Raw genomic sequence first — 27,832 nt, 5'->3', positions numbered from 1 at the left:
GAATTCGAGAGAAACTAGTGATAGAGATTAAACAATCGAATTTGGATGAATGTGTTAGTCGTTTTATGATAGAGAGATCTAATTAGACGATTAATAAGCAGTTCGAGAGAAAGCTTTTTAGATTAAATCTTAAAACCAACTTAGGACTTAATGCTTGATTGTTAGGAAAGAAATTATTCGCGAGAGCGATAACTATACTTTTGACAATTAAAGATTTGAGAAAAACGAGAGTTCATCTTAATTACATATTAAGTAGTTCAACATAAAAAGGTGGCATTGTGATAATTTGACATGTGAGCTATTCCAAGTGGGTATACTTTTTAATATTATTGTTTCACAAAATCTCTTTTCAATTAATTCTACAGAATTACTAATTTTTTCACATTAACTAACTGCTTTCAAAACCAATATGACGGGAGTCTTTAAAATCCAAAACTCTTTCTACAACTACTTAAAACTCGCTTGCTTTAAATTAGTCTCTGTGGATTCGACCTGGACTTACCTTTAAACTATATTGCATACGAACGGGTCCACTGCCCGAGAGTGTGTAGTAGTCAGTTCTAGGGTATTTCTTGTTTTTAAATTTAACTTGATTTTTACACATCAAGTTTTTGGCTTGGCGCCCTTGTTAAACCCTTTTTGGCGCCGCTGCCGGGGACTAATCTCAAATTCCGACACCATCTCTTTTATAAACGATGACTTTGATGACATTGTGGAACCTCATCATGATGGTTTGGTTGTTACCTTGTTTATTGCTAACCATTATGTTCGCAGAATTTTGATAGATAATGGAAGCTCGGTAAACATAATTAAATTAGAGGCGCTGAAAAGAATGGACATTTCAGAAGACAATATTATTGGCAAGATATCTCCACTAATTGGCTTCAGTGGCGAAATCAAATACACTGTGAGAGAGTTAAAGCTACCAGTATATGTTGAAGGGATAAACTCCATGCAAAAATTTTGTATGGTAGATACCCTTCCAGGCTGCAATATTATTCCCGGAAGACCATGGATTCATGAAATGAGGGCAGTTCATCGACATACCACCAATGTGTTAAAATTCCAACACCTTAGGGAGTGGTTACTGTAAAAGGAGATCAACAAGAAGCCAAAGAATGCTACATATCCAGCATGAAGTCAGCAGCAAAGCCTACTGCACAATAGCAATTACAGAAGAGGATCTTCGATGTTGATGAACCAGAAGAACAAGACATTAAAGAAGTTATTCTGACACCTGAAGATCCCAATCTTAAAGTATCGTTAGGAGCAAAGGTTTCAAAAGAATTAGAAGTCAAACTTACTGACTTTCTAAGGAAAAGAATGAAGACTTTTTCTTGGAAACAAGATATGACAAGAGTATCAAAAGAGGTGATCACACACAAGCTTGAAATCGACAAAACTTTCAAGCCAATCCAACAAAAAAGAAGGAAGTTTGCTCCTGAAAGAAACACAATTATTCAAGAAGATGTTGAAAGACTATTAAAAGCGAAAATGATTAGAGAAGTCAAGTTTCCTGAATGGATAGCAAACGTAGTAGTAGTGCAGAAAAAGAATGGGAAATGGAGAGTTTGTGTAGACTTCACTGATCTCAATAAAGCATGCCCAAAATATCCATTTCCTCTGCCTCACATAGATGCAATGGTAGATGCTACTTCTGGATTCCAGCAGATTCAAATGGAACCGGGTGATCAAGAAGCCACTGCCTTTATGACACCGACAGGTATTTATTGTTATATTGCAATGCCTTTTGGTCTTAAAAATGCAGGTGCAACGTATTAAAGACTGGTCAATATGATGTTCAAATACCAACTGTGGGATACAATGAAAGTATACATAGATGACATGGTGGTGAAATCAAAGAAAGCTGAAGATCACTTGAAAGATCTTGAAGTGGCCTTCAATATCCTGGATAAGTATAATATGAAGTTGAACCCTGCAAAATGCAACTTTGGAGTTGGTGCTGGAAAGTTTCTAGGATATATGGTCACCAAGAGAGGAATCGAAGAAAGTCCAGAACAAATTAAAGCCATCTTGAATTTGAAGTCTCCATCAAATGCAAAAGATGTTCAAAGATTGACGGGAAGATTGACAGCATTGAACAGATTTATTTCAAGATCTTCTGATAGATGCAAAGAATTTTACGACATTTTAAAGAAAAACAAAAAGTTTGAATGGGGTGAGAAACAGGAAGAAGCTTTCCAGGAGTTGAAAAAATATTTATCCACTCCACCGCTATTGGTAAAGCCTGAAGATGGAGAACCTTTATATTTTTATATGGCAGTATCTTCAAACTCAGTTTAATTGATGCTGAAACCAGGTACTCTCACCTTGAAAAACGTATACTTGGATTAGTTATGACATCTACTAAGTTTAGACATTACTTTGAAACACATGCTATACATGTTAGGACTAATTATCCCATAAAATGTGTATTAAGAAAACCAGAAGTGTCTGGTAGAATGGCTAAATGGTCTGTGAAGCTAAGTGCATTTAATCTGATTTATGAACCTAAGACTGCTATAAAATCTCAGGCTTTAGCAGACTTTGTGGCTGATTTCAGTACTGATTTGCAATCTGACGTAGATTTAGAAGTAAAAATGCTAGAAGAATCCACTGAAAAATGGACTTTACATACTGATGGTGCAGCTAATGTTAAAGGAATAAGATTAGGTATCGTACTAAAATCACCACAGGGGGATATTATACCCTAAGCAGTGAATTGTCATTTTATAGCCATTAATAATGAAACAGAATATGAGGCCTTGACTTCTAGTATGCAACTAGCTAAGGATATGAACATTAGAAATCTTAAAGTATAAGTAAATTCGTTACTCTTAGCTAATCATTTCAATGGGACATATGCTACGAAAGGAGAAAAATTAATGCAATATTTGGAAATTGTTAAAAGATTGATTGAACACTTTGATTTATTCGATATAGAACAAGTTCCTAGAGAAGAAAATACTGAGGCTGATGCTTTAGCAAATCTAAGATCAACACTTAGGATGTCACAAGAAACTAAGATTCCTATAGTTCATATTTCACATCCTGCTATAGAAAAAGAATCAGTAAATATATTAGCTATTCAGGATACAAAAGTAGATCAATCTGAGAATAATCAAGATTCATGGATTACACCCATAATAGAATATCTAAATAATGGGACAATCCCTAAAGATGAACACCCGAAGAACTTTCGCATGAAAACTGCACATTATTCTATGATAAATGGTATTTTGTATAGAAAGTCTCTTGCAGGACTGATATGTCGTGTTTTATACCCATTTCCCACGGTTAATAGAGTTGATTTAGCATGTTTGTTGAGTCATTTTTATATACATTTGGCGCGTTTATGGTATTTGTTAGTGTTTCAGGTTACTGACAAGTATTTGAGCGTATTTATGAAGAAAATGACATTCTTGAAGTAAAATAAGTGCCTACGGGATTACTAACCAAATTTACTAACTATTTGCAAAGTGGCAATTCGGCCACAAAAACCCCTTTCTTTCTGAATTACTTTATTTTAACAATAGCTTACTAAGTCCTTGTGATCTACCTTGGATTTATATTATTTACTATACTGCACGCGATCAGGTTCACTGTCTGTGAGTGTGTTGTAGTCAGTTTTCTAAATTTTATTACTCGATTTCACACATCAACTTTTTGGCGCCGCTGCCGGGGACTTTTGTTTAAGTTGTTGTTTTAATTTTGTGATTCGACCCTTTCTCGTATTTATTTATGAGAAAGTTAATTTCTTTATTAGTTTAGTATATTTTAGATTTTGTTGTTTTAGTTAGTTTACTTTGTTTTCTATCTGTGCTTTTCACGGGTTGTGCTTGTGTCTGTTTTGCAGGTTTAGCGACACTAACGGCATATGGAGACTATGATTTAGAAGAGGAATACCCAGACAAGCTTCGGAAATTTGAGCAGTTTTCTGATGAAAGCTACGAGGAAGCTTGGTTAAGGATAAGAGAAATAGTTGATAGGTTAGGCTTGGATTCACTAACTATTAGCGAATTTGTTTCCTTATATATGCATAGGTTAGATGGCGAAGTTAGGGAAATACTAGAAGAGATGTTCCTTTCGCTGGATACGGACGAGATTTTTGACTACATGGAAGAACAGGCTCAACCGGAGGAATGGGTGACTTTGCCCAAAACTAAGGCAATATGGCGGAATTTTGAGGATTCGGGAGAGAGTGAAACAACGGAATGTCATCACGTGCCACTTTTTGAGACACATGAGATTCTAGAGTCTAATCCGTCGGGTGCATTACTTGATGATGTTATACCTACTCCACTTTCTTTTGAGCCATGTGAGCTATTTCCCATTAGCAATGAGCATTTGAATGATGTTGATGTGGAAATCATTGCCTCACCTTCTCTTGAGGTATTTTCTTTGCCGAATTGTGTTTCAAGTGCTACTAACTCTCTTTTGCAGGATATGGAGAAACTCGAATTTTCTCATCCGCAGTTCGATCTTGGTGACATAACTTTTGGAAAGAATGTAGAAGAAGTTGACATGCAGCAAGAAGACTCAGCTCCATGACGAGGAGACCAAGTTGATTTGTACGGGGACTATCATGACATACCACATCCGGAACCGCACGAGTCAAGTAATAAGGACGAGAGTGACCGTGTTGATGTGGAATTGGAAGAACGAGCTGAAGTCGTCTGGGATGAAGCCGAATGGAAAGAGGAGGCTGAAATTATGTGGGATGAAGAGATCGTGACGACCCCGGGCTTAAGAATCAAGTTTGTATCGACCATAAGGTATGTGCCATCCATCGTTGAGGCTAGCAATGGAGATATAGAAGACATTAGTTGGGAGGATTCCAACGTCCTACTCGAAGATTTCTCACTTCTTAAGTTTAGACCTCCCGACACTCTAAGTGTGGGGGAGTCTATCTTTCCACCGGATATGAACAAAGTGAATCCTATATTCACTCATTCAGGTAAGTCTTCCAAACTCTCTTTTGATTTAAAATATATACCTGAGAATAATTGGCAGGTCCTGGAGATTGAAGGATTAAAAATAAAGAAGAAGATCATTGCCCGAAAGAAGGAGCTAGATAAAAGGGATATAACTCTCGAAGTGGAGAAATGCGAGGACAGGTGTCAAGATGATTTGCAATCCAAGTCGGGTTATCCAGGGAGCTCTTTTAACTTTAATTGTTATTCTAAATTTAATTGGATTAATTTAGATAATCTTCGGGCTAGTAGTAATTTTATTCATTACCTATTATTCACTAAATTGACTCCTAGGTCTTTAGCTCCTAACCCTTTCAAATCCGCGGACATGAGTTTTAAAATTACTAACTTGAAGTTACCGTGTCGCAATGGAATGTTTGAAATTTTATATGTTCGGATGAAAGGGTGGATATATTCGTTCAATAAAATGGAAATTTCATAAGGTGAAGTATATTGTTTGGGTAATGGTTAAGTTAAAATTCACATATTATTCACCTTATTCGCGTAAACCGCCTGACACTTTAAGTGTGGGGGCGTCAGAAACCCCACCATGGTAATTTTTAGGGGTTCGAGTCTAGCTAACGACTCGTTAATAAATTAAGCGCTTCTCGGGAGGCAACCCGTGTGTCAAACTTTATTTTCTATCTTTGTTTGAATAATCAGGATCGCATAATGCAGGACTCTATTATTTATCTGTTGTCTTTTAATTGTGTGTTCATGTTGATAGCAAGTTTATTGTCATGTGCATATGCTAGCAGTAAGTTCAGCGCATTATTCTTGTTGGCATCATTCAAGCATGGAACACCGTTATACCCAACAAGTTTTTCTTGTTCTTGATTTTGTTTTTGTTTACTTTCCCCTATTTCCCATAGTTTGTCTTAGTTCATTAGATATTGAGGACATTGTCCAACTTAAGTGTGGGGGGTGGTAAATAGGAAAAAGTCAGGTATTTTAGAGGAACTTTTAAACTTTTGCATGCTTGTCCTTGTAGTTAATTGCTTTTGTCATCTAACTATAGATTTTAATAAGCAATTTGACTACATCCTTGGCAAAATTTTAATAGGTGGAATGTGTTTTGACTGATTAACGTGACATACCGATAGTCAAAGTCCTGGTGGGTCATTGGATGCTTATGCTAGTTGATGGTTTGGGTTTTGCCTTATTATGTCGGGTTGGGATATTCTCATTTTATGGGGGTAGTTTGATTTTGTCATGATTTTTTTGATCAAGTCCGGATTATTCGTCTTAGCATGTTATTATATGATTTGTCACTGTTTTTACATTATTTAAGAGAATACCAATTAGTCAGAGTAAAAGTAGCTCACAAAAAAAAAAGAATAAAAGATTGGAAAACAGAAAAAAAAATGAAAAAATGAGCTTGGGCTGTCAGTTGGTATTACTCACTTTTGGTCAAATCATTTTTATTAGTTGATTCGTCGATTATAACATACAAAAGGATTTTGGAATGCTATATACTTTAACATATCATATTTAGGTTGGCAAGTTTATTTAAGCCAACATTGGTTAGTATTGATTGATGAGTTGCTTGATTATCATACACCACAATGGTGTCGGTTGTTAATCGTTCTATTGGGAGGTATTGTCGGGAAACTCCTCGGGTTTTGGACCGTTGGCAACTAATGGCATGGGATTGTTTATGGAGTAGACTATATGTGAAAACTTTGTTAAATGTTGTGTTATTTCTTTGTTAACACTATTTGTTTTCCCAAATTTCCATATCCCATTTAAATACCTTGTTTAGCCTCAAATACATTACAACCCTTAAAGTCCTCTTCTGATAGACGTTATAGGGTGCTAGCACCTTGGCGATGAAGGAACGAACCTAGTACAAGCCTATGGTTAAAAGAGTATGCATCACGACTTGGCATTGAGTGATTATTCAAATATTCAATGTAACAACCAACTTAGAAATGTACTAAATAAGTTCCTCGAATCGTACATTCGCCATTAGAACAATTAGACAGTTCAATTTAATTTAAGTTCTTGATATATTTGGACCCAATTATGTGTTTACATGAAGATCAATTTGATCTTAAATCTTGATTTAAATGACGAATTTATGATTTAATACGATAGAATACTAAAGCTCGGGTCGTAAACGTTCGTGTTTATAAAAATTCTAGTCCAAAATGTTCACAAATAGTCCCTACATTTATTAAGTTCATTTAATATTGGAAAACTATAAATAGAGGGTTTAGAGAGAGAAAGCACCAACCTTCATCTTCTTCTTCTTCCACTTCTCTCACTAAAAACACACACTGCAGCCACCAAAAACACACACAAAAGCATCTCTTGATTTTGGATTGTTAAATCTAAATCGTTTGTACTTTTAGCATCCTTGTAATAATCAAAACACATTTCTTGAATTATTTTACAGGTAACAACAACATTTGATGAGTTTTTGATCAAATTAAAAATGTACTTTTTCAAGTTTATGTTCTTGATGATTTGGTCCAATTTTTGAATGAAAATCATGTTAATAGTTAATGGGTTTGTGTCTAAATGTGTTTAGTAACATTTTTATAAACAAATTTGAGTCATAACATGCTTTAATCTACAAAACCCATTTTTGAATATGAAGGTACAACTTGTTCTTGTTGTGCCACGACTTGTTTAGGTTATATTTGATCTTGTATTCAGTAAAAGTGTTATTGGTTAGTGTTATTGTGCATATACCTACTAGAGCCATGTTCTAACATGTCCTGAAATCGATCTAGACCTTGTTGTTGATCTTGTACTTGTTCTTGCTTTTGAAACGACCCAGATGGGACGATCTTGAGGCCAAGATCGTCCTAGGGCAGCCTTTGTTCTCTTTTGATTGCTCGTTTGATCTCGTGTGAATGTTGTGTTGTGATGTTGTGATGACACTTCTTGGGTAACTAATCTTGTAAATTGGTTTTGCTCAAACAATTGTTCTTGGCGCTAGGAAGATCTTGCCAGGAAGATCTTGCCAAGACGATCTTGCCAGGAAGATCTTGCCAAGACGATCTTGCCAGGAAGATCTTGCTAGGACGATCTTGTCAGGAAGATCTTGACACAAAAAAATCTTGTTTTATAACTTGGCATGCTTGAGCTTAAATCAACTAGATCTTGTACTTAACCACTAGACCAGTACATTAAAACTCATAATTCATCTAAATCATTTAAAGCACAAGTTCTATGGTCGATCAAACTAAGTTCTTAAGACAAGAAAATCATTAGTAACGACATGTTCAACACATTATCATTATAACTACATATGTGTGTGTGATCATTCAAACTCTTTTTGAGTCAAAACATTCAAGGATCTTTAAGGACCAAATCATCAGTTCATCAAGGACACTCCAATGATAATTAATCACAAGAACTAATACGTGTGCTTATTTATGATCAATGACTTGTATATAGGTTTCCAACAAGACGTACTTGGGTTTGATAGATAAAACCTTTCTATCTCTGTGCTTATACCAGATCAATGTGAGTTTTCGTAGCCCCTTTTTCTTTACTTATGTTTTGGGGTGAAAGGAATACAAAATATGCTTTTATATATGCCGTAACTGCTTTCATTGTTATTTTATGGCTGTTAGACTACTTTGTGACATACTAGCCATGTCATGTTTATGATTGTGAGTGCACGATTGATACATACTAGCCATGTCATGTTTATGACTGTGAGTGCACGATTGATTTATTCTAGCCAAGTACTCTAAGTGCACGATTATGCACATACTCATACTTATGTGCAAAGTTGGTCTCTAGCCACATCGTACTAATTCATCCTCGTATTCTATTGACGGCATAAATCATACTCATACAAAATTACTAATGTTTTCAAACCTACGAACTCACCAACCTTTGTGTTGACTCGTTTAAGTATTCCTTTCAGGTATTCAAGCAAATCGTGGCTAGGGTTGGTAGCATGGGACACTTAGCAGACTGCAGGCTAGGTTTTGGAGTTTGCATGCTTTCGTATTTGCTAGTCGAAAATATGCCAATCTGTTTCCCCTGCGTGGGAACCTATCTTGCATTTATCTAAATGTTTCATTGATTTTATGTGTGATGACTTCTATTTTGTTTATTGGAACTATGTAACCGACTATTTATGCCTATCCAATGCACTCATTTAGTTTTCCTATGTAACATCCATGTGCGCGTGTGCTTTATCTTGCATCCCGAGTTTTCCGCCGTAGTCGGGGTGTTACATTCAAGCCCAAAAGTAAGTTAGTTGGAGTAGGATAGGCAAGATATCACTTATTCGTTTCATTTGTGCTTAGTCATGTTATTAAGGCTTGTGTATCAATCAAATATTGTCAAACATTCCGGTTTTCATTTAAGATTAAAACTGCCTAACCATCTATTCTCATTTTTCATCATGGTTGAGCTTCTTTTTGATTACTGAAATGTGGTTCCATGATGTGCCAAAGTTTTTTATGATTTTCAGCTTGGAGTTGCTTGAGGACAAGCAAAGCTTAAGTATGGGGGGATTTGATATGTCGTATTTTATACCCATTTCCCACGGTTAATAGAGTTGATTTAGCATGTTTGTTGAGTAGTTTTTATATACATTTGGCGCGTTTATGGTATTTGTTAGTGTTTCAGGTTACTGACAAGTATTTGAGCGTATTTATGAAGAAAACGACATTCTTGAAGTAAAATAAGTGCTTTCGGATGATTGCTGAAGCATTTGGATGAAGATTGCAGAAAGTCAACTAAAGTCAAAGCTGAAAAAAAGGATCGCTGCGCAGCAGTTAGTAAGTTGCGTAGCAACTCAAAAACATTGAGCTATAGCTATGTCGCAGCTTAGCTAGCTGTGCTGCAGCACCTTCAGTTTTTGGCCATCACGAGTCAACAGAAGTCAAAAAGTCAACAGCGGTCAAGGTTAGCAGCGTCGCAGCTTAGTAGCTACGGTAAGCTGCCCCGCAGCTACTGCCGAATCTGCACTATAATTTTTGAAAACTTATAAATAGCATGCTTAATCATTCCAAAACCCTACCTTTACTTTTTCCAGCCGTTTTCAAGAACTTTTGGAGAGCTTTTTCATCCAATTAATCATTTTTTGAAAATCAAGATTACGATTGGATTTATTTCGTTCATTGCTTTCAATTTCTTTCAATTTCTTTCATTCGGTACAATGAATTCTTTATATTATATTTGTTATTCTTATTTCAATATGAGTAGCTAATCACTTTATCATTTATCTTGATAGAGTGAGACAATATGCAAGGATTGCACACTTTTAATAATTCAATGTTCATTACATTTAACGTTACATCGAGATCTTAGCGTATTTGTTCCTTATCATTTATCGTGAATTGATTGGTATTTTATATGTGTCTTTAATGGTAATTATTGTTCGCATATATTCTATTTCAATTGTTTGGGTACAAACATGTTGGATCTATGACGGGTACGGTAGATAACCATTCAATGATAATAGGAGTAAATGTGTTAACAGTTGGGTACAATCGATAGATGTAATTGTTATCTTAATAACCAAAACCATTGTTGAATTAGCTAAGTTATAAAAGATGTCTTGGGGTACCGGTCTTTGTAATGGAACTAGTTTATACAAGAGAGTCAAAAGAAGTTATTAACTTGACGGGTACGGGGTTGGTGCTTTGTTTGAGTCTCGGTTATTTAATCAACTGAACTGGATTTGAACTCATTTTATGTGCAATCTGAACATGTTGTTGAGCGAAATCAAGATGGATGCCTTTTAAATTATTGTTTTAATCAAAACTTTCTCTCTTGCGATAAATCCTACGGGATTACTAACCAAATTTATTAACTATTTGCAAAGTGGCAATTTGGCCACAAAACCCTCTTTTCTTCTGAATTACTTTATTTTAACAATTGCTTACTAAGTCCTTGTGATCGACCTTGGATTTACCGAATTTACTATACTGAATGCGATCAGGTTCACTCCCTATGAGTGTGTTGTAGTCAGTTTTCCGTAATTCGTGTTTTATAAATTTTATTACTCGATTTCACACATCAAGGACCATATCTGTTTAGAATACCCTGAGACCATTAAGGTGCTTAAAGATATTCATGAGGGAGAATGCGGAAATCATACAGCTGGAAGATCTCTGTACTCCAAGATCTTGAGAACAGGTTATTATTGGCCAACCATGAAAGAAGACGCTGAAGAATATTCAAGGAAATGTGATGCATGCCAGCGACATATCAACATTTATCATCAGCCTGCAAAGCCTATGTATCCAGTTCCGTCACCTTGGCCATTCATGAAATGGGGAATAGATATTGTTGGGCCAATGACGGAGTCCTCAAAAGGAAAGAAGTATTTTCTGGCCATGACTGATTACTTCTCCAAATGGATTGAAGCAGAAGCATATGCTAATATCCAGGAAGCACATGTTATATCTTTTATCAAGAAAAATATATTAACAAGATTTGGAGTTCCAGCTGAGATAATTTGTGATAATGGATCACAATTCATTGGCAAGAAAACAACTAATTTCTGTGAAAGATGGGGAATTAAGATGATTACTTCTACTCCTGTTCATCCTCAAGCCAATGGACAAGCAGAATCAAACAACAAGATCATCATGAACAATCTGAAGAAAAGACTGGGACAAGCAAAAGGAAAATGGGCTGAAGAAATTTGGGGATATAAAACCCATCCATCAAAATCGTGTAAAATAACTTTGGGGACAATTGGGCTTTCAACTGACAGTTATATCTATCCAATTGAAAGTTAGTTGAAAGCCCAATTGTTATGCCTGAAATTTGGTGACAACTCAGGGGTCCACTGATTATCAAAACCGTGTAAAATAACTTTGGTGACAACTCAGGCATAACAAGATCTTAGGTTACTGATTATCAAACAACGAATCTCCCTTGCTTACAAAATCCATCCATCAAAATTGTGTAAGTCGTCGCATCAGGGGTCCACCCTCTATCAAGAATTTGACCAAACATCTCTTTTGCATCGACCATATCCCCTTTCGAAACGTAACCTCCCAACACAGTTGTATAACTCACAAGATTTGGCACCATTCCCATCGCTGGCATTTCATCTAAAACCTTAAGGGCGCCTTCTATGTCACCATTGTTACAAAATGCTTTCAAAAGAATGTTATAAGTAAACACATTTGGTACGATATTGAACTTTTCTTTACTGCATTTAAACAAAGCATGAACGAGCTTGTATTTCCTATTCTGAATCAAAACATTTAAAAGGGTGTTCAAAGACCGTACAGATTTTGTGACACCAAAGTCTTGAATCTACAAGAATATCCGTAAGGAGTCTTTAGGACGGCCGGCTAGGCCATAACTGCGTAAGACATCAATAAAAGGATTCTCACCACACTTGATGCCTGACTTTTGTAAACGGGAAAGAAGGGTTTTAACCGGTTCAAAGGCACGAGAACGAGAAAGCTTGTGAATGATGGAATGACAGGTCTCGTAATTATGTTCAAAGCCAGAATGGTAGTTTCCGGCGAGGTAAAAGATTTGGAGGGCAAGGTCAAGGTTTTGTTGGCGGGTGATCATGGCCACAAGGCGTTTGGGCCATAGTTTTTGTGGCCAAGGTTTGATCGGAGGTGTTACCATGTAGGGTTTAAGGAGTTGGGATATGGATTCAATTGATAGAACTAATTATAGTCAAACACACAATAAAGTACTTTGAATTATTTGGGATACTTTCATTGATAACAACCAATGCTATATATAGCCACATGTACATAACACAAAAGAAACGTGCAGAGATAACAAATAACAAACAACTAGTAAATAAAGGAAATAACTAAAAGACCAAATCTTCAGGGATCGTGCATGAGACTCGGCCCACTTTATTAAACGTGCATAACTGGAAACCCAACGGTCATGACTTGTTTGAATTACTTTCCAATACCCTCCTTTAATTCAAACACCCGAACACCCAACTTTTCTCGCAGGAGACAAAACCGATTAGTACCAAGAGGCTTTGTTAATACATCAGCCAGTTGTTCTTCTGTATAGCATGACTTAAGCACCACCTAATTCAAAGCCACAAGACTTTTAATATAATGAAATTTTATATCAATATGCTTGCTCCTGTTATGAAGGGCTGGATTTTTGGATAAGAAAATAGCTGACTTATTATCACACAATAGACTGCTTCTTTGAACTCCATGAAACAACCCCACTGCCGATAGAGAAAACATGTGCTGATATACTTTTTCGATCATCAATCGATGTCGCCCAATCACTATCAGTGTATCCCTTCAAACAAACCTTTGCACCCTTCTCATACCATAACCCATGGTTAGTAGTAGCTGCAATATACCTCAATATCCTCTTTGCAGCTCCAAAGTGTTGTGCCGATGGTTTCTGCATGTACCTTGCAATGAATCCCACAAAAAAATGCAAGTTCAGGTCTTGTATTGGTGAGATACAGCAGCCCACCTACAAGACTTCGAAATTTCTTTCCATCAACCCTATGACTCTAATCTTCACCTCGTAACTTTTCACCGGTATTCATAGGTGTAACAGCACCATTAGAGTTACTCATTCCAAATTTCTTCAATAACTCACAAGAATATTTCTGTTGAGATACAAATACACCGTCTTCATTTTGAGCAGCTTCTAACCCAAGAAAGTAGGTGAGCTTTCCAAGATCAGTCATGACAAATTCTTCAACCATCTTTGACTTAAATTCTTCCAGCAACTCATGAGATGAACTAGTATAAATGATATCATCAACATAAATACAAATGATGATGATATTATTATCACTAGTCTTCTTTACATACACAGTTGGCTCACTATCCAAACGAACATAAGAAATCTCCTGAAGGTATGAGTGTATGCGATCATACCAAGCCCTTGGGGCTTGCTTAAGCCCGTAAAGAGCTTTATGCAATCTCCACACCTTTTTCTCTTGACCCTTCACTTCAAACCCATGTGGTTGGGTTACATATACTTCTTCATGTAGAGGACCATTAAGGAATGCAGTCTTCACATCAAATTGTTAGATTTCCCATCCTTTGTGAGCTGCCAATGATAAGATGACTTGGATCGTTTCGAACCTTGCTACCGGTGAAAATGTCTCTTCATAGTCGACTCCATATTCTTGAGCATACCCTTTCGCAACTAAACGGGCCTTATACTTTTGATCTTGCCATTGGCGTCCACTTTTATTTTGTATAGCCATTTGAGACCAATTGCCTCTTTTCCTTCAGGTAGATCAACCAACGACCACGTTTCATGTCGTTCAAGTGCCTGTAACTCCATGTGCATCGCCTCTCTCCATTCCTTATAATTTGCAGCCTCTTCAAATGAGTTTGGTTCCATAGATGACAAAGCTAATTGACACTCATAAAGTTCTTGAACGGGTCTTCATTCAAAGGTAATGTGTCTTCATAAATATCAGGTAAAGGTCTCATTCTTCGAGGTGGGGAGTTGCTGGACCTAACTGTATTAGGGTTAGTAGAGTTACTTGTTGGACTTTGTGTGGAGTTATGATTAAAGCTGTCACTCCCTTGACTTTGATTTATAATATTTTCACCAAAATTATACTCCACATGTGGTGGGGTCCCACTTGAACCTTCTGCATTTGTCCCATCTTCACTTGAGCTTTCACAATCAACTTGAGCCCTTTCTTCTGTAAGATCAATCAGCAGTACAAACTTATCTTCTGCTTTGGTAGTCCATTTTGCATGCTCATCAAAAGTAACAATTCTACTAATAATTACAGACCTTTTAATGGGGTCATAGAGCTTGTCGGCTTTAGAGTTTTGAGAATAGCCTATAAATATGCATTTACACGCTCTGGCATCTAATTTTCTTCTTTGTTGCTTAGGTATTAAGCTATAAGCAACACATCCAAAAATCTTAAGATGGTGTACAGAGGGTTTTCGATTGTACCATACCTCTTAAGGAGTAGCTTCATCAAGAGCTCTTGTTGGAGATAAGTTTCTGAGGTATACCGCCGTAGCAACTGCATCGCCCCAGAATTTCTTGCTCAGATTTTTCTCATGCACCATACTCATAGCCATTTCAACTATGGTTCGATTCTTCCTTTCTGAGACACCATTCTGCTCCGGTGTGTATGGGGCTGTCAAACATCTCCTTATTCCTTCTTGTTCACAAAAGCTTATGAACTCTTTAGAACAAAATTCACCACCGCGGTCAGTTCGAAGGGCTCTGACCTTGTTGATTGTTTGTTTCTCCACCATTTATTTAAATAATCTAAACTTCTCAAATGCCTCAGATTTCTCTTTTAAAAAATATACCCATGTCATTCAGCTAAGATCATCAATAAAGAAGATCATCAAGAGATTGTGTGTGCATTGGTCCACATATATCAGCATGAATGAGATCTAAGGGTCTAATTGTTCCAGTAGCATGAGTCGGAAATGGAGACTTACACAACTTGCCTTGAACACACCCTTCACAAATGTTCCAAGGTTTTTATAGGTGGAAGGCCATGCACTAATGTGTTTTTGCTCAAGCTTTGCAAACTTCTTTCATTTAAATGGCCAAAACGTAAGTGTTACAAGTATGATTTGTCACTCATAGTGGCAAATGCAACGTTTTTTGCATTAGAAACATCAAGAGGGAATGTATTGTTACCCGACACCGGAATCATGCACACAATTTCGCCGCTTTGTTTGTTTGTTATCGTGCATGCGCCATCATCAAATACTAATCGGTGTCCTCCTTTCATCATTTGGCCCACACTCAAAAGATTATAGCCAAGATCTGGTGCAAACTGAACATCAGGAATGGTCTTGTATTTTCCATCAGCAACCTCAAGTCGTACCACACCTTTTCCTTCGACATTGATCCGTTTGCCAATCCCCATTCGGACTGCGACTGTCTTAGTTGTATCAATATTCTTAAACAAGGTTTGTTGCCCCGTATATGATTTGAACACCCACTATCTAGAAACTAAATACTCGTGGGGCTTATCTCCTTAGTTTGATTGGCTGCCATGAGACCAATCTCATCACACTCTTCCTGTTCAATTTCCACAACCATGAATAACTATGCTTCATCTTCTTCATTCTCACCACCAACGACCGGAGTGGCTTGTGGTTCATTCCAACAATCTCGACTTATATGACCAAACTTATTACAGTTGAAGCATTGTATACTTGCTCTACTTCTTCCAAGCCCTCTTCCTCGACCTCGACCACGACCCCGTGGAGATCCTCGACCCCTACCAAGGGCAAACAGGCTAGTCTCATCTTCTCGGACTTGAAGGGCATGTTCTTCTACAACAACTTGGTTGCCACGGTTCACTCGGGGTTCATGGGCTTGTAGTGTACCCATTAATTGATCAAATGTGAGTTGAGTCAAATCTTTCGACTCTTCAATTGCAGATACTACATGATCCCACTTGACTGGTATGCTTCTTAACACCTTCTCCACAACCGTCTGATCAGTCACTCTATCTCTATAGGCTCATTTTTGATTCACAATCGTCATCACCTTCGACAAGAAGTCACCTACAACCTCTCCATCTTTCATGTAAATTGTTTCAAATTCTCTCCTGAGTCCTTGTAGCTTGACCATCCGGACCTTTGAATCACCTTCATATTCATTTTGCAGGAGCGTCCATGCTTCCTTAGACGTGTTAGCTCCAGCAATTCTTGAGAAAATCTCATCATGAACAGCAAATTGAATGAGAGATAAAGCAAGGGCATCTCTTCGCTTGTGTTCTTGCAAACGAAACCTGTCTCCATGGGTTTCATTGAACCCAATTGCCACAAAGTCCCAAAGATCATGAGACATGAGAATTGTTTTCATACGAATTTTCCAGAATTCATCCCCACCCCCCTTAAAGATGGGAAGGGGAGTCGTAGGAACTCCGGTGGAATTGTTAGCGGCCATGAGGATTGTGATTTATTTGATGATCAGAGGGAGTTGAGAGAGGTTGTGATTTCGGAACCAGCCTGGCTCTGACACCACACTGATCATAGTGTTGAAGTGTGATTATTTTATTATAAATCGCATGTCCGGGAATAATTTAAGCCTACGGGGTCACATGAAATGACACGGTAACTCGATAATATTAATTGATATATTAAAGTAATATATTAATTAGTTTGATCACGAAATAATTAATTAACATAATTAAAGGGTTAATTATATTTAATTAGTTAAAAAGGAGGATTAAAAATGTGAAAATTCGAAAATGGTTTTTGGGCCCTAATTCTATGGGGGCCGGTTTGGATTAAGGCTTGGAAAGCCTTAATTCTAACTTGTTTTCCAAGAATGTTTAACCTAATTATTCCCTATATATAGAGGGCTTAATTCTAGGTTTTCGTTGATTCTTATATACTTTGTCATATAAGCAAATTCTCTCCTTTTTCTTCCTTGCTTTGAAGTGGCCGAAATTCCTTTTTCTAAGAGGGGTTTCGACTTTGAAGTTGAAGGTTCAAGCAAAAGGTTTGTTTGGTTTGTGATCGAGTACTAGCATACGTTGTTCGGGGTGTCTAGTGTGCGATCGTAGAGGGGTTTTGCTTTAAACCCTAAGCACTAATAATAATCTTGTTATTATTATTTTTATTGGAGCTTGCATAAGGTACACAACTCAATTCTAGTCTTTGTTAATTAATTTGATTGCATATATGTTTTGATTTCTTCCGTTGCGCTTACTCGTGATTATATAGTTATGTATGTGTTCATATTCTAACAGTGGTATCACGAGCCACATATGTGATCTATTAATTACACAGATCAAAACTTGAAAGGGGGTTTAAGGGTTGGTTGATTTTAATTAATTGTTAAATAATTAAAAAGTTGTTTTTCTTATTTTTTAATTAATTAAATCGGATATTGATTAAATAAAAATTAGTTTTTTGTTTAATTAAAGTTTTAACCTTGTTCAATGGAGATTGAAACCCTCAAGCAAGTTTTGAATTGTGAATTGACATGATTTATGTGATGAATACATGATTATGTGTATCTTAATTATTTAAAGTTGTTAAATAATAGTAAAATTACAAGAAATTCATGAAAAATTTATTGTGAATTTACTGGATATATAGAGATATATTTTGCAAAGCATGATGATCCAATAATTAGGGTTGATTATTAGATAATTATGTGACAATGTGAATTTTTTGTATAAATTTTCTGGTTTGCGACAGTTTACTAAAAAAATCATATCTTTTAATCAGTAATGATTTAGAAGCCCAAATTCGGACTGTAGATTTTCGACTCATAGGGCTACAACTTTGTAGTTCTGGTCCAAAGATGAATCGGACCAGAAACTGCCTTAAACTGGTCGTGAAGCTATTGGAAATTTCCAGTCAGCATGTTTTATGTGTTTATGTGCTAATTGTTAGTTATATTGTTTAAAGGCTTACGCAATCAAGGTAACTTGATACATGTGGTCCTCTTTTTCTGAAGGGGGAGCCGGGTTTAAACATATGCATGAACCATACTGACCATGTTTAGGTGGCCTACCTTAACTTGTTACTTGATTAAGTAGTTCGGAAATTAGTAAGTTTATTAATTTTTGTATTGTTTATAAGTTGTATAAAGGTGATGCAAAAATTGGTTTTTGAAATAAACTTGACTAAGAACTATCAAAATAGAGATTTCATTAATAAAATTGGAGTCTTATAACCTTGAGATACACCGGCTCACCCATTTGAACAAACTCTAAGAGAGGTATAAGTCGGAGTGCGGTAGCCTTCTAAAAGGGCGGGTTTTAATTGCGTTCATCGCAAACCTTTGCCCTTGCACTTCTTTGTGCGTTCAAATGGAGCTACCGAGCTCTCTTGTGTTGTTAAGACTATACAAATAATTTTATTAAATATTATGTTTCGAAGATTATGCATGAGTCTTCAAACATAAACTTTTGATTCAAATCAAATGCATTACCCATTTAAAGTTAAGTCAATGCCACCCACTTTGCTAAGAACACTCGCCAGTGCTTTTTGCTCTACGTGAGACGTAGGTGAATTGTATCTCTTCAAGGTAGATTACCACTCGTTGTGAGACAGCGGTGGACTATCTACATGTTTTTAATTGGGCGACTTAAAACGAGTTAAGAGGTGAGACCTTAACCCGTGGCATAAGATGGGACAAAACATGTTTACAAAACACTTAATACCCTTTTACAGTGTTGTTGTAAGTCCCATAATTCTAGGAGTTTCATGAATGCAATTATCGATTCTCGATTACCTTTCGAATACCGTCATTTCTAGCAGATCAACTGATGAAATGATTGTATGTCAAGTTGGATCCTAGTCTTAGTGAAAGTAATTTGTTAGATGAATTTAACAAGGGTAAATTACATTTCTTAAGGATTAATTATCAAAAATACCGATAATTGAACTTTTGTCTGTTTTGAAGATGGCAACAACAAATCCTTCTCAAAACATACACCAATCGGCTTTCAGGTCGATGCCAGAAAGGAAAAGACTTTCTGGAGCCAAACTTCAATGACTGGGTTCAAGTCATTGATGAGCAGATACCGTTGTTCCGGGAGCGAATGCTTCAACTTGAAAGTTGGTTGCATACAATGCTCGGTATGATAGACACAATGAAGGTGCTTGTTTAATGTTGGAAAGCATGAATGCCGACCTTCAAAAGCAATTTGAGCATTCATTTCCATGTGATATGCTCACTGAACTCAAGTCTTTGTACTAAAAGCAAGCCGGAGTAGAGTTGTTCGACCTAGTTGATCAACTTCATGACTTGCGACACGAACGTGGAACATCGGTTAGTCCTCAAGTACTCTAGTTGAAGAGGTACTCATGGGCAATTGGAAAGGTTAAACTATGCTTATCATCTGCATATTACTATTGGCATGAACCTAAAAAGCGGATTTTTTAGGAGTTCGTGCGCAATTGTAATATGCATAGCATTAGTAAAACCACAGCTAAACTTCATGTCATGTTAATTGAGTATGAGAAAGAGCTTTCAAGGAAATCTGCTACATCCCGAGTTCTTATGATCAAGGGGGGAAGGTTCGGAAAGCAAAACAACCGTAAGCTAAGGGCAAGATTTTTGGTAAGAGAAAACAAGTTGTGTTTGTCTCAAAACCTTAAAAGACCCTTTTGGCAAAAGGAGCATACGGCTAAAGTATCTAGCTGAGTTGAACGTGAAGAAGAAGCAAGCTGGTTCGGCAAGTGCTTCAAGTATCTTCAAAATTGAATTATATGCGTTGTTAAACAAATAATAATTCAATAGCAAAGAGTCAAGTTTAACTTGGACTCTAATTATCTTTGACATAGTCATCTTGTTTAATTTTGTCAAGAAAGGCATTTAAAGACTTCAAAGGGACGGTGTCTTAAAACCAAATGATGAATCATTTGATAATTGCATGGATTTGACATTATCATTAGCAAGAAACGCATTGGAAATCTTCATTATGAAGAGATCTTGCAATCAAATGATGAATCATTTGATAAATTGCGTGTTTTTGGGATTGTCGTTAGCAAGAAACACATTGGAAATCTTCATAATGAAGGGATCTTGAAATCAAATGATGAATCATTTGATAAATGTGTTGTCGTTAGCAAGAAGTGAATACTTCAAATTGAAGGGATCTTAAAATCAAATGATGAATCATTTGACAAGAGATCGTTAAATCAAATGATGAATCATTTGACAAATGCATGCCTTGTGGTTTCGACAAGATGACAAGAATACCTTTTCCGCATAAAACCGGAGAGGGCTAAGGAATTACTTGGACTAATACATTCAGGTGTATGTAGCCCATTTAGGCATGTGTCGAGGAAAGGCTAGCTACTTCATCATTTTTATGAATGATTTCAGTCATTATGGTTATGTTTAATTGCTTAAACGTAAACATGAAGTCTTTGAAATATTCAATGAATTTAAAAGTGAAGTAGAGAATCAACTCAATAGAACCATCAAGATTCTTCATTCAGATCGAGATGAAGAATACTTAAGCCAAAAGTTTAAGGATCATCTAAAAGCTTGTGGATTTATCCAAGAGCTTACTCCTATATAAGGGGATATGAGAAAGGAGAAATCAAACCTTGTTGAACATGGTAAGATAAACGATGAACCTTAAGACTCTCCCATTTCATTTTGGGATTATGCTCTAGAGATTGCTGCATGCATTCTCAATATGGTTCCAACCAAGAAGGTTGACAAGACACCGCATGAATTGTGGCATGGAAACTGTTCCTAAGTTGTCTTACTTAAAGGTCTGGGGATGTGAGGCACTCGTGAAACGAGACACGCCTGACAAACTTGAATCCAGATCTGTCAAGTGCATCTTTGTAGGACACCCAAAGGAAACGATGGGTTACTACTTCTACTTTCCTACCGGAAACATTGTCAAAGTTTTTTTTGATTTGCTGAGTTCCTTGAAAGGAGACTCATATCTCAAGAGGACAGTGGAAGGATTGTTGAACTTGATGAAACTCAAGAAGATGAGTCAACTTCTGTAAGTACTGGCAAATCTTCAACTTGGGGGGAAAATGTTCAAAGAGATGAATCTCTAGGTGAACTACAAGTTGAAGATAAAGCGATTCCAGTTCGTAGGTCCTCAAGGACAATACGTGCTCGTGAAAGGTTAAATCTTATGATTGAGTCTGAAGAACACGTAGTAGGAGATTTGAATGAACCTCCTAATTTCAATGTTGCATTATCAGATCCGGAATCTGACAAATGGCTTGAAGCTGCGAATGTGGTAATGAAATCCATGAAAGACAATCAAGTCTGGAGCTTGGTTGACCTTCCACCAAATGGTAGAACCGTTGGGTGCAAGTGGATCTTCAAGAAGAAGACCGACATGGATGGAAATATACACACCTATAAAGCTCGTCTTGTGGCGAAAGGTTATACTCAACTCTTTGGAGTTGATTATGAGGAAACCTTTTCTCCCATTGCGGACATTAGAGCTATTAGGATCATCTTAGCCATAGCAGCGTACTATGATTTTGAGATATGGCAAATGGATGTCAAAACCGCTTTCTTGAATGGTTTTCTAGACGACGAAGTCTATATGGTACAACCAGAAGGTTTTGTCGATCCTAAATATCCCAACAAAGTATGCAAACTTCAAAGGTCCATTTATGGACTAAAGCAAGCATCAAGGAGCTGGAATAAAAGGTTTGATGAAGAGATCAAAAAGTTTGATTTTGTTCAGATTCCTGATGAGCCATGTGTATATCGCAAAGCTAGTGGGAGTAATGTTACTTTCCTTGTCTTGTATGTCGATGACATATTGATAATAGGAAATCACATTCCAATGTTGAAAGACGTTAAATCTTATCTTGGAAAGTGTTTCGCTATGAAAGACTTAGGTGAAGCAGCATTCATACTTGGGATCAAAATCTATAGAGATAGAAGTAAACGGTTGATCGGAGTAAGTCAAAGTGCGTATATAGATAAGATCTTGAGGAGATTCAAGATGGAAAATTCTAAGCGCGGAAATTTGCTTATGCAAGGACTTAATTTATCTAGCAAAAATGGTGCTTCTACACCTGAAGAGGTGGACTGTATGAAAAGAATTCCTTATGCTTCGGCGGTGGGATCTATCATATACGCGGAAAGATGCACTAGACCTGAAGTTGTGTTCGCTCAAAATATTGTTAGCCGATATCAGCAAAATCCCGGAGTGGCTCAGTGAACTGCTGTGAAAAGTATTCTTAAGTAGATGCGGGCTACTAAAGAATTATTCTTGGTGTATGGTTGAAATCCTGATCAAAATTCAAATGGTAATAGAATTTATGATGTTGGATTTCATGACTGATGAAGATGTTTCAAGAATATCAGTCGGGATACGTCTTCATTTTAAATGAAGACACGATGGAATGCTTTAAGATAAAAGCAAACCACAGTTGTTATGTATGTGACAGAGTCTGAGTATATTGTCGTCTCAGAGAAGACGACATGAAGGTTGTCTGGATTAGAAAGTTTATTTTTGGATTTATATGATAATTCTCAAATAGCACACATATGGAACTGTACTGTGATAATTCGGGAGCAATTATAATTGCCAATGAGCCTGGGGTTCAGAAAGGTGCCAGACATTACCTGAGAAGATATCACTACGTTTGTGAGCAAAACGAATTGCGTGAAATCAAATTACTTAAAGTTCACACAGATTATAACTTAGCAGATCCTTTTACAAAGGCATTGTTAAAAGGAAAGGTCAATAAGTATGTCGTGGGCATAGGTTATTGCTAAGTTATATCATGTAAATCTGTGATTGGTATTTGGATAATGGGATGTTAAACAATTGTTATTTTCAATAAATGAATTTTTATACGTAGTATAAGTGGTTTCATTTTTATAATAATTGTGTCCTATATTTGCATGTTTAAATCCATGAATATTAGTTGAATATTCTAAAATGTCTATTGTCGATTAATTATATGAGAATATAATTAAAGTAAGACAATTGTGAGAAATTGGTGAAAATATTTAAGGGAATATTTTGAAAATGGTGGATCGTACCAAACTCACATGATATTCAAAAGGTGAATATTGGACTTACCCCACAGAACGAATTATCATTTTATGGATCGGCGTCATTAAATGAAATTCGTGAAATGGTTACTTTATTTATCCTTTGACTTGAGATACAAGTGAGTTATGCATGTGTGGATTGCATTTCTTGATATAGTTCCTAACTGTCCTGAACAAGGCAGTAATAAAGGGCTATTTTAAGAAATGTTAAGAAACGACATGGCCAGACACTTGTAGTCAATACAGGATTTGTTCCTTTAATTTGCAACTGAAGTATGATACCATTTGGCGCCCTTATTAATTAATTGAAGATGTTTGTATGGCCACACCCAAATGAACTCAAGAAGTTGTCTTGACTAATTTGGTAATCTTAATTAATTGTAGAAATGAGAAACATAATCGTTAAATTATGAAATGACATTGATCCATATTCATAATTAACAAGGGTATCTGAACAAAGGGATATTAAAGACTAAATCATTTCAACATGGCAAATTTAAGAATCTATTCTTAAATATTTTCGAGAGCATTGGAGTCTTGCTAGACGCCAACCAATGTTATTGCCTTTATAATAACATGCTCAAGTGGGAGCTGTTGGAATGTGATCATTTTATTATAGATCGCATGTCCGGGAATAATTTAAGCCTACGGGGTCACACGAAATGACACGGTAATTGATATATTAAAGTAATATATTAATTAGTTTGATCACGAAATAATTAATTAAACATAATTAAAGGGTTAATTATATTTAATTAGTTAAAAAGGAGGTTTAAAAATGTGAAAATTCGAAAATGGTTTTTGGGCCCTAATTCTATGGGGCCGGTTTGGATTAAGGCTTGGAAAGCCTTAATTCTAACTTGTTTTCCAAGAATGTTTAACCTAATTATTCCCTATATATAGAGGGCTTAATTCTAGGTTTTCATTGATTCTTATATACTTTTTCACATAAGCAAATTCTCTCCTTTTTCTTCCTTGCTTTGAAGTGGTCAAAATTCCTTCTTCTAAGAGGGGTTTCGACTTTGAAGTTGAAGGTTCAAGAAAAAGGTTTGGTTTGTGATCGAGTACTAGCATACGTTGTTCGGGGTGTCTAGTGTGCGATCGTAGAGGGGTTTTGCTTTAAACCCTAAGCACTAATAATAATCTTGTTATTATTATTTTTATTGGAGCTTGCATAAAGTACACAACTCAATTCTAGTCTTTGTTAATTAATTTGATTGCATATATGTTTCGATTTCTTCCGTTGCGCTTACTCGTGATTATATGGTTATGTATGTGTTCATATTCTAGCACATAGAACTAATTATAGTCAAACACACAATAAAGTACTTTGAATTATTTCGGATACTTTCATTGATAACAACCAAGGCTATGTATAGCCACAAGTACATGACACAAAAGAAACATGCAGAGATAACATATAACAAACAACTAGTAAATAAAGAAAATAACTAAAAAGACCAAATCTTCGGGGATCGTGGTGCATGAGACTCGAGCCACTTTATTAAACGTGCATAACTGGAAACCCAACGGTCATGACTTGTTTGAATTACTTTCCAATATCAATAGCCGATAGATGGTGGTGGGCGACAAATGGATCTATGCTAGAGGTGTCGTTGTTTGTGGAGTAGTGACGTATATAAAAACGGATTCTGTTAGCTGCATTTGGAATTAGAGAACCCCTCATCATTGTCTTCCTTATATAACTAAGCTAGTGCAACTCCTTCATGTTTTAATGGTGAATCCAAGCAGTGGTATCTACAAACAGTGACAGAATATAACTAATTCGCAATGGTGTTAAGAAGAAAGCATGCGCGCTAAGGGTATGTCGAAATGCCTCAGTGACAATTTGACCTTTAAATAGCTAGTAACCAAATTTAGCATCATTCGATTCTATAGGTCGGTTATAAACAGATATTGTTAATGTGTTCAATCAATCAAGAATAGTAAACATTTGTTTCAAGACAAAAATATAAGAGTTGGGAATTAGAGAAAAAAAAATAAGAGAAAAAACACCATAAATTAGTGCTTACAGAGCAAATAATCGGCGTCGGACCTTCCAGCAGAAAGATGACCTGGAGCCTGGTGTCAGTCGGAGTATCGAGTCGTTGGGTTTTGGTTGGTAGGTTCAAGAGAATATTGGGTTGATGGAGTTGTTTGTCGAATATATGAAAAGGCTATATCATCTTGTGGGAAATTAATTAAATACTCCGTATTATGATAAACAAATATGTTTTAACTCATTATTATTATTGTAACTTTGTAACTATATATGTTAAATGACTTTGAAAATAAATACTGTAACAAAAAAGTTTGATTTTCTGGGTCTAATGGTATAAAAAAAAAGTTGAAAAACTTTGCCTCTTTAAAAGTTTTAGATTCAAGTCGGTAGTAATATTTAATTATTAACACGAGTTAGCATTTGGCGTTAAAAAATATAAACAATTTTTTTGATATTAATTCGCTAGATAATCTGTTGTATATAGATCGGAAGTCCATTTCTTTTTTGCAATCACTCTGATGTTCCCATATGTTGTTACTGTTTCAATAGGAGGAATCTCCTTTAACATTTATGTATGTCAAAAGTCCATTTAACTTCATTTTTCTAGTTAAATTGTCTTATAATTCCGTTTAATGTCTAATTTGTAATTTCGCAACAAATAATTCCGATTAATAGGTTCAACTGCAGCTATATATTACAATCAAGCAAGTAATATGGAGCACTAAATTCAAACTTATAATAACTTTATATTATATTCAAACTAAATGTGTGCCTGAAAACCAGATGAGCATTGCACATCAAAAACGACAACATGCTTGAAACCATAAAACACACAACAACAATATTAATGTTTGCCAAACCAAATTTATAACTCATAAAGTAATCAACACATTCATTGATCATAGACAATCATAATATGATTAATCAAATTCTTAAGTCATCAAGTAACACAATCATAATTGGGCAAAAGGTTTGCTAACTTTTATAACACAATCATAATCGATTGTAACAACTTTAAGAATAGGGATGATTAAACAGCCATCATCCTTGAACTGCTGGTATTTAGCTCAAAATAAATCCTTTGAAACTCAACCATTACTTGTTCAACCAAGCTCGACTTGTTCTTAGCAACCAACATCTTAACCATTGCCACCACTTGCTTTCTTAGTTTCGCCTTCTCGGCCACCTCCATAATCACTCTACCTTTCACACCCTCATCCAAATTGGCATCATTCATCACACCTTTCAACATCTGATTAACTTGCAACCACTTCAACAATCTTTTCACATCCTTATGAATAACAAGTAACGTGTTACTACATAATGCCACGTCTATTAGTGCAGCCGCGTAGCCAGTCGCTACATTACGGTGAGTTTGGATGGGAGATGTGGTTGTTGGTTTAAAAGTACTAGATGAAAGTTTATGTTGGGTGATGTTATTAGTTGGTTTGGTCGATATCGAAGTGTGGTGGTTTACGGTGGTGGTTTTTGAGATGTTGTGGTGGTTGTGATGGTGGAGAATGGGTGGTTTGAGATGGTTAACATGATGGTTTTTGTTGTGGTGTAATTTTGGAATATTGATGGATGATGGAACAGTGGTTGACATCGCCTCCATTGTGGATTGGTGAAGATAAGGATTAAGGTGTTTTGTTGCCACTAAATAATACGAGTACAATAAAATCTAATGTTCGAGTCAAAACTTTACAAAGAATACAAAAGTTTGTGTATGGTGGACATGTGGTCTTGGTTCAAATATCTAGTTAACTTTTTGTGTTTGAAGATGATTTAAACTTTGAGAAATAAATTAGGATATACATATGATTCTTATTTGTTATTTCATTAATTTAAATTTGACTACCTAAAACTAAAATGTTTGATTTTTTTTCTTTTAAGCGTCTTAAGCAAGTAAATTTTACAAAGAAACATAATTGAAAACGATACACTCCGTATGATAATTAAGTTTTGAACTTTTTCTTTAAAAAATTGATTTTTTTGTAACTAGTGGTAAATTTGGTTTTTTTATAAAAACTCTTTTTAATGTGGATGTTTATTAATAGCAATTTAATATTCGTGTGTAACTATTGTATAAAACTTTTCAATTTTGAGAGGTGTAATAATTTTTATAAAGGAGTTCAGATAGATAAAGATTATACACCCTTATTTAAAAGTTAGGAAAAGTTATGTAAATGATCATCTTATCATATTATTAATGAATTAATTTAGATCATTAGTCTCTTATCTTCTAATAAATCTTTACTACCCATTTAAATCAAAAACTTTGCATCAATTACCACTATCACTCCATACTATCATCATCACCAATAATTGTTATCATCGCCACCCATCTCCAACATTCGCAGACCATCATTACAGCTACTAACACCGTACTAGTTAGTTATAACTAACACCGTGCTAGTAAGTTATAACTGGTGAAAGAATAATA

General features: G+C 35.9%; 2 protein-coding genes and 1 long non-coding RNA gene across 3 annotated transcripts; all 3 read right to left on the bottom strand.

Moving 5' to 3' along the window:
* Positions 1-11,816: 11,816 nt before the first annotated feature.
* On the bottom strand, positions 11,817-13,313 carry LOC122591432 (pentatricopeptide repeat-containing protein At1g09900-like). The gene is made up of 3 exons (XM_043763701.1): positions 13,086-13,313; positions 12,840-12,973; positions 11,817-12,114 (listed from the first exon to the last, which is right to left on the bottom strand). The coding sequence occupies exons 1-3, from the start codon at positions 13,311-13,313 to the stop codon at positions 11,817-11,819; spliced, it is 660 nt and encodes a 219-aa protein (XP_043619636.1).
* An 11,400-nt stretch (positions 13,314-24,713) lies between these two features.
* On the bottom strand, positions 24,714-25,560 carry LOC122590637. Its single transcript, XR_006322570.1, has 2 exons — positions 25,421-25,560; positions 24,714-25,145 (listed from the first exon to the last, which is right to left on the bottom strand). It is a non-coding gene; the product is annotated as an uncharacterized LOC122590637 (long non-coding RNA).
* A 724-nt stretch (positions 25,561-26,284) lies between these two features.
* Positions 26,285-27,093, bottom strand: LOC122592432. The gene has a single exon (XM_043764656.1). The coding sequence runs from the start codon at positions 27,002-27,004 to the stop codon at positions 26,420-26,422; it is 585 nt and encodes a 194-aa protein (XP_043620591.1). The 5' UTR covers positions 27,005-27,093; the 3' UTR covers positions 26,285-26,419.
* Positions 27,094-27,832: the final 739 nt, after the last annotated feature.

The sequence above is a fragment of the Erigeron canadensis genome, chromosome 3, assembly GCF_010389155.1.
Source record: "Erigeron canadensis isolate Cc75 chromosome 3, C_canadensis_v1, whole genome shotgun sequence".
Lineage (NCBI taxonomy): Eukaryota > Viridiplantae > Streptophyta > Magnoliopsida > Asterales > Asteraceae > Erigeron > Erigeron canadensis.
The sequence above is the reverse complement of the archived record's forward strand: the minus strand, read 5'-3'. Positions and strand labels throughout refer to the sequence as shown.

Excerpts from the sequence above, each read along its gene's own strand:
- LOC122592432 (XM_043764656.1), bottom strand. The coding sequence starts at position 27,004 with ATGGAGGCGATGTCAACCACTGTTCCATCATCCATCAATATTCCAAAA.
- LOC122591432 (XM_043763701.1), bottom strand. The coding sequence starts at position 13,313 with ATGCAGAAACCATCGGCACAACACTTTGGAGCTGCAAAGAGGATATTG. Across the intron at positions 12,974-13,085 it reads GTTCAAAGAAGCAGTCTATT|GTGGTGCTTAAGTCATGCTA; the intron begins GTGTGATAATAA and ends GCTTTGAATTAG. Across the intron at positions 12,115-12,839 it reads TTAAAGGAGGGTATTGGAAA|TAAAGAAAAGTTCAATATCG; the intron begins GTAATTCAAACA and ends GTTTAAATGCAG.